At 49.2% G+C, this 11,066-nt stretch overlaps 1 protein-coding gene across 1 annotated transcript; it reads right to left on the bottom strand.

The window, feature by feature from the left end:
• Positions 1 to 9,231: 9,231 nt before the first annotated feature.
• On the bottom strand, positions 9,232 to 10,275 carry LOC309796942 (melanoma-associated antigen B17-like; the record flags this gene model as incomplete). The annotated part of the gene is made up of 1 exon (XM_082610342.1): positions 9,232 to 10,275. One exon carries the CDS (start codon positions 10,273 to 10,275, stop codon positions 9,232 to 9,234), a length of 1,044 nt encoding a protein of 347 aa, XP_082466468.1.
• Between the last annotated feature and the right edge of the window lie 791 nt (positions 10,276 to 11,066).

Below are 11,066 nucleotides of genomic sequence, written 5' to 3'. Positions count from 1 at the left end.
GAGCAAAAGAAAACAAAACACAAAACCCATACATTTGGTGTCAACAGGCTTGAGAATAGAAGTGTAGAGACAAGTGTTCTTTCCGTTTAGAAATGCATTTTCTCCTTTCTCTGTTAATGCAGTGATTTCCAACGGTCAGTGTTTTCTAATATGATATCTTTGTGTTCCTTAGTCATAGCCCATTTCTTCATTTAATCACATGGTTATGTGTGAGTTTCCTTATATTGGGGCATTCTTATCTGGACTTTGTATCAAGGAGGGCTACCCTATTAAAATGGTTGATCCGTTTTCTATCTTTTTGTATGGTTTGGAAGAATTCAAATAAGATGGTGATTAGTTTTTCCCTGATCATTTGGTGTGAGGGGGCTCCAAACCTGGATTGTCCTGGAACATTCTGATGGTGCTCTGGGTTTGGACTACATTTTCACTTTAGTGATTTATAGTTTGCTAAAAATTGTTCCATTTTACTTGGGTTTTCAAATTTAAAGGCATGATATTTATAATAAAAACAATCATATACAACATTACAGAGAATAAAGTAATGAACCCAATATACCTGGAACCTCAGCATCAAGAATCCTCAATAATTGTAGGAAACAGCTTGTTCAGATTAAGGCTTATTGATTTACCAGTTTGTTTATTGGCAAGTTCACCCCTGATACAAAGCTGTGTGCTTCCATTAGGAGACATATAGTGTCTGTTTTCTGCTTCCTGGTGGTATTGACAGTTGGTGAGGGTCTTTCCCCTTATCCGTTAATCCATTAGGGGCTGTAGAATGGTAATTCTCTCATTTTATCTGATTCTATCATTCCACTGATTTTACATACATACATATACCTATATATTATACATAGTATATGTATAGTGGGATCAATCAATCTATTGACTGTATTATATATAATATTAAAAATATAACTCATTGATATATATCCACATAACATTTTAAAGTGAATAATTCAGTGGCATAACTGCATTCACAATGTTGTACAGTCACCTCCTCTATCTTGTTCCAAACCTATTCCTCATTCCAAAAGGTAACTGCTCCCCGAAAACTGGGTTTGCCTCTTGGTGGGTGTCGAGCCAAATACACAGCCAAGTCAAAGAGCAGGAGAAGGAAGGATTTATTACTTGCAGCAAGGCAGGAGAACCCTGGGGATCTTTCCCAAAGCAGTGTTTCCCTGGACAGCAGAACTGGGGAAGTTTGAAGCTAAGGGTACATGCATATTCATGAAGGAGCTTGAGCAGAGGAGAATTCAGCATAGAGTTGGGGCAAAGGTCAACAGAGTCCGAGCTTTATAGGGGTTTGAAGTCACAAGGGTCAGAAAAGATTACCGTCATCATTCCTTCGGTTGCAGTTGACCTGGTGGTGGTTGATCATTCGAGGGGGGTTTGAATTCTGCAGAACAGCTGAAGATTGTGCTTCAGGCTAATCTTTACCCTTGAAAAGACTGGGAGTCTTAACAACTGACTTATTACCTTTGCTACTGTTACTACTCCTGCCTGATAACAGTCTTTGGTTGCTGCATTCTTTTATTCCCTTAAGATCATTATTACAGAGGTGTGTTCAAGGGCAAACATTGTCTCCAGGTTCACAAAATGATCTTAAAATGGCTTAGATCACAAAATGGCTTAGGCCAAAAATGGCTTCTCTTATGTCAAGAGAGCCATGCCTGGTTCTCTTTCTCCAGGGACCGCCTACCCTATCTGCTTACATAACCTCTTACCCTTCAAAAAGTTACTTCTCATTCATAGCTCTCCCTAGCTCCGGGCAACCATCAATCTGCTTTCTGTCTCTGTGAATTTGCTTATCCTGGATAATTCATGTAAATGGTGTCATATAACATGTGACCTTTTATTTCTGACTCCTTTCATTTATCATTTATCATAATGTCTCCAAGGTTCATCCATGGTCTCTCAGTTATCCGGACTTCATTCCTTTTTATGACTGAATAATATTCCATTGTAAGAATATACCACATTTTCTTTGTCCGTTCATTCAGTGATGGAAATTTTGGGTTGTTTGCATTTTTTGGCTTCTATGAATAATGCTCCTTTGAATATTTGGATACAAAGATTTGTTTGAATACAATTTTTAAGTTATTTTGATTATATACCTAGGAATGGAATTGGTGGGTCATACGGTAATTCTTTGTTTAAATTTGAGGAACTACCAAACTGTTTTCCAAAGAGGCTGAACCATTTTACATTCTTCCCAGCAATGTATGAGGGATCCAGTTTCTTCATATCCTCGCAAACACTTGTTATTTTCCATTTTTATAACCAACCTAGTGAAATGGTATCCCACTTTTTTTTTTTATACATTACCCTAATGACTAATGATATGGAGCATCTTTCATGTACTGTTTGGACACTGGTATATCCTCTTTGTAGAAATGTCTATTCAGGTCCTCATCTCCAACTTATGAGGGAGGCTTTGGATATTGATCCCCTAGGTAAGCTCACTCATTGGTGTATTTATTCACAGGCCAGTCTCAACGCACCATTAACAGATTCCAGAGTTGGACTTGAGGGCACACTGGGGAAGTCTCAGGAGAAAGGAGCTCTAACGTGGGAAAGTGCTGGAGCTGAACACACGTGCTGGGACCAGGGCAGTGAGCTTTCAAGGAACCCTGGAGCGAGGGGCAGGAGGACTCTAGATAAATGAAGCCCACAGACAATCCCCAAATTATGGTTTATTCTTGTATTAACCTTCCTTCATCAGGACTGTTTATAGTACTTTGGCTACAGGGTTTTTTGTTTGCTTGCTTCCTTTTTTTTTTTTTTTAATTGCCTGAAATAGAGTTTGAAGTAGTGAGGAGAGAAGTGAATTAAAGGATACTAGGTCTGCCTCAGGCTGGGAAGAGTGAAACAGTGTGGCCTCTAGAGGAATTCAGACCAAGGGTCTATCCCCAGCTCTGTCACAAGTCTTGTGAACTTGAGAAAACTGCAAGTTCATCATCTGCAAAGTGAGTCTGATCATATAGAGCTATTGTAATATACGCGATGTTTGTAAAGCACTTGCAACAATGGTCTCTCAAGAATGGCATTTATTACTGCGATAACTATGACCCCAGACCATAATACCAACTCTTGGGGATTTTTTTCTTTAATCTCATGAGATGTCAGAAAATACACAGCACCTTTGGAATGAACAAAACTGCTTAGACAGTAAAACTATATAAAATTTCCCCATTTGTAAATATGTCATTTGAGTGTAGAGGAATCTCTCCCAGCTGGATGCTACTCAGAGGTTCTAGAATTTGCGTCAAGGACCAACAACTTCCCTCCCAGGTGCCTTTTCATCCAAACCACCCCTATTTTCATTATAGTTTCACCACCACCAAAAATGTAGCCTTCATTTGGAGTTCCCCAGATTACACTTAAGATCAGTAGTAGAACATCCCTTTAATGGCGTGGCCTCTGGCCCTTTGACCCCAGTGCAAAGAGTGCTATCACAGTGGCTTCTTGACATCTCACTTCAAGGAAGTACCCTCCTTGTTTCTCGGAAACTCCCTGGAGGCGATGGGATTCAAACACCTAGTTTGTGCACTGTGTTCACCTGCACTGGGACAGGGACAAGGAACCCATTTTATTCCTGCCCCGGGTGGAGATTCTCTCTGTTTTACCCACAGTCCCAAAGTAAAAATTCAGGGTAATCTTCCATTCCAGTCTTGAGTCTCTCAACTCTGAGGCCCACCATCTAAGGGTCCCACCCTCCCCCACCACAATTCACTCAGCCTCATTTAGCCCACCATCCCGCCTAACTTAAAATCACCTCCTCAAGGGAACTGCAGTGTCCCAAAGCTCCAGACTTCCTTGCTTCAGAGCATTTACGCTTGACTGCTCTCATCTGGAACCTCCTCTCTTTCTCACCCCTTGTTTTAACTTGTCATTTATTTAGGTCTTAGAGCGTGTCTCACCATCTTCTTGATATGGCAGCAGCTCCTAGGCTCTAAAGTTCTATGGACAGTGGCTCAGTCTTCTTTTTCTTACCATCCCCAGTTCTGCCATGGAGCCTTCCAAAGAGTAGATGCTCAATTAATGGTTGGGAATAAGAGTGGCAACGAGAAGGATGTCTACTTTATTATTGTTTAATTTCTCTCACAATCATGAATAATCTAAGAAAACATCTTTCAATTTTACAAAAAGAAGCACTAAAAGAATAAGAGAAACCAAAAATGTACCACCATTTACTCTTTTTCTTTTCTTTTTTACTTGACCCACATTATTTTACTGCCGAGTCTATTCACAGTTCCATGGAAATCCCTCTTCCATTGCTGTGTTTTCTTGTTCTAGGTCGTAAAAAAATGGAAGGTTTCTAAATTTGTTTTATGAAATATCAAAACTTTAACTTGTACCTGATAAAAGTAATGGATATGTGATCCATATTGTCACCAGCAGAATGGCGATTTCCTTGGTTCTTGCCCTCCCAAGGAGGAAGAATTCAATCGAGAGGCGTAGAGCAGTTTTAAGTAGCAAGAGTTCAGTTAAGCAGAGCAAAAGTACACTCCCGAGAAAGCAGGAGAGCGGGCTGTCTGGAAACCAGAAGCAGCCCTGCAATGGGGTAGGGCTGTGTTTTGTAGAGTGGTGGTCCCTCCCTGTGTCCTGTGTTATTTGAGTGACAAATCGATTGACAGCTTTAGGTTATATAACTTTCCTGCTAGTATGCAGGCACTTACCCGTAAGCACCCAAGCAGAATCCATGGGGTGGGGCGGGGAAGCAAAAGCCGCAATGCTAAGTAATTACAAATGAGGCATAATGAACCCGGGGTTACCTTGAGTCACCTTTTAGGTCTTGGTGCGCCTGCGTCAACCTGTGCTGGCGGTTTTGTCTTGCTTGGTCCAGGTACGGCTGGAAACCTAGCAGTGGTCCTTGACCACGAGAAGGAGGATCTCTGGGCATGCTGCAACCACCAGTGTCCAGGTAGGGGAGGGAAAGGCGAACCGTCCAGGATGGGGCAGGCCCGCTCACCTGTGACTCGCTATCCTCACCTTGGCTCTGGGCACCCTCTTCAGATCCTGGGCATGAAACCCCTGCAGCACGAGAGCTCGTGGCTGGGCCTCCCTGAGGCTCCTGGCGAGTGCCGGCAGCAGGGGAGCTCGGGGGAGTACCCCGAGAAACAGAAGCGGGGGAGGAGGGTGACTCTTTTATCTCTGCCGCCGCCGCCGCCTCAGTGGCCTGGGCACCCTTGAGACTCTGAGTCTCCCCCTGGCCTGGCGGCGTTTCTCCTGGGCACGGCGCTTGCTCTTCCGGCCTCGAGGCATGATGACACGGGTCAGGGCCAGCAGGCGGGAGTGTGGGCAGGAAGGCAGGCAACGAGGGCACCTGGGGGAGGGACAAGGAGATGCTGTGAGCACCTTCAGCGGGGAGAGTCCTCCCTGGCTTTAACCAAGGCCGCCTCTGCAGGGTCCTTGAGGGCACTGCCCGAGGACCCACAGGGCTCCTGTTCTCCTGCTCAGCCTGTCCCCTGAGAGCCCTGTGGAGGACGGTCGAGTGAGCCTTGGGGCACAGCCAGCCAGCCCTGCCTGGGCGGTTCGGGGGTGACAGAAGGGGCTGCCAGTGGGACCTTCCGTGTTCTAGGGCGGGGAGTCCGCTCAGTTCATCTTCAGGATCTTTAGGTGGACGGCAGCCAGGGCCTGGGCTTCCTCCCCTCTGTTGCTCTGCCGTTGACACCTCGGTGGTCCCGGGGACCCATGAGGAGGAAGTGAGGGGTGCCCCAGCTCACCGCCCTGACAGGGGGAACCCAGTGCTGACAGCTCTGTGGAGTCCTTTCTCTCCTGGGATCACTGGGTCCTCAGTCCCTATTCACTGCTCTCAGTTGGCTTCGCGTAGGGCCTGGGACCCACCCTTCTGCCCTCTAATGGCTTTACCTTCAGGCTGAGGATCTCACCTCCCTTAGACCTGATGTAAAGGAGCCTCGGCCCGACTGCCCTGTCCTGAGCCTTCAAGTGCTGAAAGCAGGCGCAAGGCTAGACTCTTGGTCGTCCCCACAGCTCAGGGGGTGGGGCATGTTCCCCTTAGTCGTCACTCAGGGTTCTCAGTTTGACTCCTGGGAAGGCCTGTGGCTCCTCTCTCTTTACCTGAGGACATGTGCTCATAGAAAGGCCCACAGCTCTCTGAGACCCAATAGAAGGTGAGGGTAGCCTGATTTCCCACATCTACCTGTGGTCTCTGAAGGCAGAAAGCTGTGGCAGGCAAACCCAGGCCTTATGATGGTCGGCCGCACCAGTCCTCACGCAGCCTCCTCGGTTTGACTCCTGGGAAGACTTGTAATTTCTCCTTCTCTTCACCTATTACTGTGCTCACTTCTCTGTCACCCCGGGAGGAGTTAAGGGTTGCCTCTGCTCGGCCTGACATCTATCCAGGCGTCTCCCAGGACTGACAGCAGGGGAGAGATGATGTGCTGCCCCCATTGTTATGGTTTTCATGCTCCACTCCAGCCTTAGGTCCTCACCCCAACTCCTAGCACAACCTGGAAATTTCCTCTATGCTGAGTCAGCCAGCCTCAGAGCAAAGTCCTCACCACCCTGAGTCCCCAGAAGTAGAAGTCAGAGTAGGCCACGTGTAGCCACAGCTATTTCTCAGGGGCTTCTGAGGACTAACAGCAGAGGGCAGGATTCTCCGGGCTCCACTCTGCTGGGGTCTGTGACCTCAGTAGTCCTCAGTCTGTCAGGATCTGGGACTCTTACCTCTACTGACCCGAGTCCTCCGGAGCTGGAAGCAAGTGGGTGACACATGGAACTGCCCCTGCCTGGGGCCTCCCAGGGCCGAGAGGGTGGTGGGGCTGTGCATGTGTTCCTCTCTCTTTTCAGTTGGGCGTTCCCCTTGGTCCTCACTCAGAGCCCTTACGCTGACTCTTCCCGTGACCTAGAGAGGCCTGTGCTCTCATACTGCAGCCTTTAATTCCCTGAGACCACCTAGGAGGATGTGAGGGTTGCCTCACGTGGGCATGACTGCCTGTGGTCACTCATGGCCGACAGTAAGGGAGGGATTCTGTGGCGTCCCCACTTTTATGATTTGGGTGGTTCCCTCAGTCCTCATGGTCCTGTGCTTGGCTCTTGGCATGACCTGGAATTCCTCCCTGTGCTCACCTGAGGCTGGCCCCTGAGACCAAGTGCCTCATCTACCTGAGACGCTCTAAAAGGAAAGGTGTGGGGCGCATCATGCCAACATTCCTGGCTTTGCCAAGGGGAGGCGTCCAGTGGCAGGGCTGTGTTCTACGTGGAGTCCCTCTATCCCCATTTAGAGACACTAGATTTCCAGTCTCTACTGAGTGAGGCTGTTCCCCATAGACCGAGGCCCTCGCCTCCGTGAGACCACCCCCAGTGGAAAGAGGGGGCACGTCAGCCAGAAAGCTTTGTCCTGGGCCTCCTGGGGCTGACGTCAGGGGTGGGACTCTGCATTCTCCTCTGTTCTGGAGTGGTCCTCTTGCTCCTCATTCAGGGTCCTCATCGTGAGGCCTGACCAGACCCAGGCCTCCACCCTCCACTCCCCTGAAGCTGTGCTCCTCAGAACAAAGGCATTACCTTCTTGGAAATTCTGAATTGGAAGTCAGGATGAACCAGATCTGTCCGAAGCTGTTGGGGTCTTCTGAGGAGCAGGATTTTACAAGGCCCCACTCTTCTGGAGTCAGTGGCCCCTCAGTCCTAACTCAGGTTTCTTACCTTGACTTCAGGTAGCATATGGGACTCCACCCTCCCTACTGTCTGTCTGCCAGCCTCAGGCCAAGGCTTTCACCTTCCTGAGACACCAGAAGGGGAGGTAAGGGACCTATTCCCTGGCTACCCCTGCCAGGGGCCTCTGTGTGGTCCCCCTTTGTTATGGAGAGTCCACTCGTCAGCACCCAGTGTCCTCACCCTGAAGCAAATTAAGGCCTGTTAGGGTCTCCGAGCTGGGCAGAACTGGAGGTGCTGCCACAAGACCAAGGAACCCACCTCCCTGAGAGCCTCTCCACCCTTGCCCCGGAGGAGGAGAAGGGGTACCTTCAGACACACAGCTCTGCGCATGGCCACAGAAGGTGGAAAGCAGGGTATACCTTGTGGGGCCCCCTTCTGTTCTAAGGCCCTCACCTTGAGTAACTCTCAGAGGCTGGGACTCCTCCCTCCACTGACCTGAGGACACAGCTCTTAAACCAAGGCTTTTATGTCCCTGAGAAACTTGAAGAGTAAATGAGGAGATGCTGATCTTTTCAGGGTATCTGACGTTGCATATGTAGAAGACCCCATTGTCACCAAAATAATTTTTTTTTATTCATAGCATTCACTTATTCAGCGTTACTATTACTGTATTCCACAACAGTGCTTTGGGAACAGGGCCCCTTTTATCCCATGAGATACATTTTGGAGTGGTGAGAAGAAAAATGAATTAAAAGACGTAAGGTCTGGCTTAGGCTGGGAGGAGTGGAAGAGTGTAGGCTCTAGACGATTCCAGACCAGGGGACTAGACCCAGCAAGGTCCCTTAATCAGTCTTGTGAACTTGAGAAATTTGCAAGTTATTCACCTATAAAGGGAGTCTGCTAAATCCTATCCTGCATGAATGCTGGAATGTTATGTACTACATGGAAAGCAGTGGCATACTCATTAAGAAATGTTGGGTTTTTGATGAGTGGCAGTTATGATATGATTATGAACCCCCAAAATACCACCCTCCCATCAGAGTTTATTTTTAATCCAGTAGGTGGCAGAGAATATGCAGTGCACTAGGACAAAAGAAACAAATACTCACAAATGAGCTAATCAGTCAAAGTATCTTTTATTTCTACCAAAAGAAAGTTTCAAAGAAACAAGGCAAACTACGAATTAACTACCTTTTACTCTGTTTTCTCCATTTTTTGTTTCTAAATATTTTCTGTGGTCGCCTTTCACATTTCCATGAAAATCTCTATTGCACTGCCATGTTTTCTACTTCTGGATCATACAGAAAATACAGATGGTCGTGAATTTCTTTTATATATACCAAAACTGTAACTTTAGAACTCTTTGAACAGCAATAAGTATGCAAGTAATATCATTCACGTATTCGTATTCTTAAGAAAACACACTATCTATTACAAGAAAAAACATTTGAAAAAACCTAAATAAATCAATAATATATAGAAGTTACTAGTTTAAAACAGGAAGATAAATGAGATCTATACTTTGTTCCCTCCACCCCTACTACTCTGCACTACTTAGGAGCCTGACTGCTCTCTTCCAAAACAAAGTGAGCAGTCTGCCCGCGGCCTCCCTCCCTACATGTGGGAGGAGCTGCGGGCCTTGGCCCTAGAAGGTGCCCTGCCCTCAGCAACAGCTGCAGCCCTGGCCGCGGCTCTCACTCTCGCTCTCTCTTCCTCATCTTTCAGAGCCTCCTCATAGAGATCTGGGAAGGCACTGGGGATATCACGAACCCTCCTGGTCATAAACTCCAGCACTTCCATCTTGCTGGTTTCAGCATCGGCTCTCGGGCCCCACAGGAACTCATGGCACGGAGGATCGCTGTTGGGCACCTGGCGGTACGTCAGGTAATTCTGCTTCAGGAAATGTATGATGAGCTTCTTGGGCTCCCCAAAGATGAAGTGGCTCCTCCCAGCATACAAACCCAACGCATTGAGGAATTCCCAGAGCTCCTCCTCGGTGGCCCGGTTGCCGTTTGTGAAGATCATGCCCAGGAGAATCATCAGGAGACCGGACGTGGGTATCCCCGAATCATCACTCAGACTTCCCTCGCTGGGGACGGCCAGCTTTCTGATGAGGATGTAGCAGTGACTTTTGACGTCGAGTTCCTTCAGCTCGAGGCCAAAGAGCAGCTCCAGGCACTCAGAAGCTCTCCTGAGGATCTCAGGGAAGTGCTTCTTATACTTCCTGTTGACAGCCTTCAGCATTGCTGCCTTCGGGATGGGCTCCTTCGTCTTGTACTTATCCAGCAGGAACTGCAGCAACTTGCCTTCTTCCTTGGTCAGAGGATCGGTGTAAGTGCTGTGAACGGAAGGTGCTTCCTGGGCGGTACTTGTACTTTTCTCGTCTTGGCTCTGGGCACCCTCTTCAGATCCTGGGCATGAAACCCCTACATCACAAGAGCTCGTGGCTGGGGCTCCCTGAGGCCCCTGGCGAGTGCCAGCAGCAGGGGAGCTCGGGGAATTACCCCGAGAAACAGAAGCGGGGGAGGAGGGTGACTCTTCTATCTCTGCCACCGCAGCCGCCTCAGTGGCCTGGGCACCCTTGAGCCTCTGAGTCTCCTCCCGGGCCTGGCGGCGTTTCTCCTGGGCACGGCGCTTGCTCTTCTGGCCCCGAGGCATGATGACACAGGTCAGGGCCAGCAGGCGGGAGTGTGGGCAGGAAGGCAGGCAACGAGGGCACCTGGGGGAGGGACAAGGAGATGCTGTGAGCACCTTCAGCGGGGAGAGTCCTCCCTGGCTTTAACCAAGGCCGCCTCTGCAGGGTCCTTGAGGGCACTGCCCGAGGACCCACAGGGCTCCTGTTCAGCCTGTCCCCTGAGAGCCCTGTGGAGGACGGTCGAGTGAGCCTTGGGGCACGGCCAGCCAGCCCTGCCTGGGCGGTACGGGGGTGACAGTGGGGGCTGGCAGGGGAGGTAGGTCCCCGCGGTTCCCATTCAGAGTCAGGATGACAGTTGTTGGCAAGACTCCCCCCCCCCATGCCCTCTGCTGCTCTGAAGTTGACACCACCATCTTCCGTGACACCCAGGAGGAGGAAAGGAGGGAGCGTTCAGCCCACCACCGAAGGGCCCTGGGACCCTCCCTTCTGCTGCCTCGTGGCTGCCCCTCCAGAACAAAGCTCTAACCTCCCTTGGACCTGGCAGAGGAAATTACGGGCAGGCTCGGCCTGACAGTCCGTCCTTGGGAGTTTAAGGGTTGACAGGAGGGGACAGGCCATGTTCTCTCTGGTCCCTTCTCTTCGGGGTGGGTGACTCCCTTAGTCCTCACTCGGGGTCCTCCCTGGACGGCCGGTGCAGCCTGGAGCTCCTCTCTTGCCCCGAGGGCCATCTGCTCGCACCAGTGCCGGCACCTCCCTGAGTCTCACTAGGAGGCAGTGAGGGTGACCAGGCGGCCGCACGTGGCAGAGTTTTACC

The sequence above is a fragment of the Mesoplodon mirus genome (genome assembly GCF_964341445.2).
Source record: "Mesoplodon mirus genome assembly, chromosome: X".
In the NCBI taxonomy this organism is placed as follows: Eukaryota; Metazoa; Chordata; class Mammalia; order Artiodactyla; family Ziphiidae; genus Mesoplodon; species Mesoplodon mirus.
Note: the sequence above shows the minus strand (reverse complement) of the source record. Positions and strands in the feature narration are given on the sequence as shown.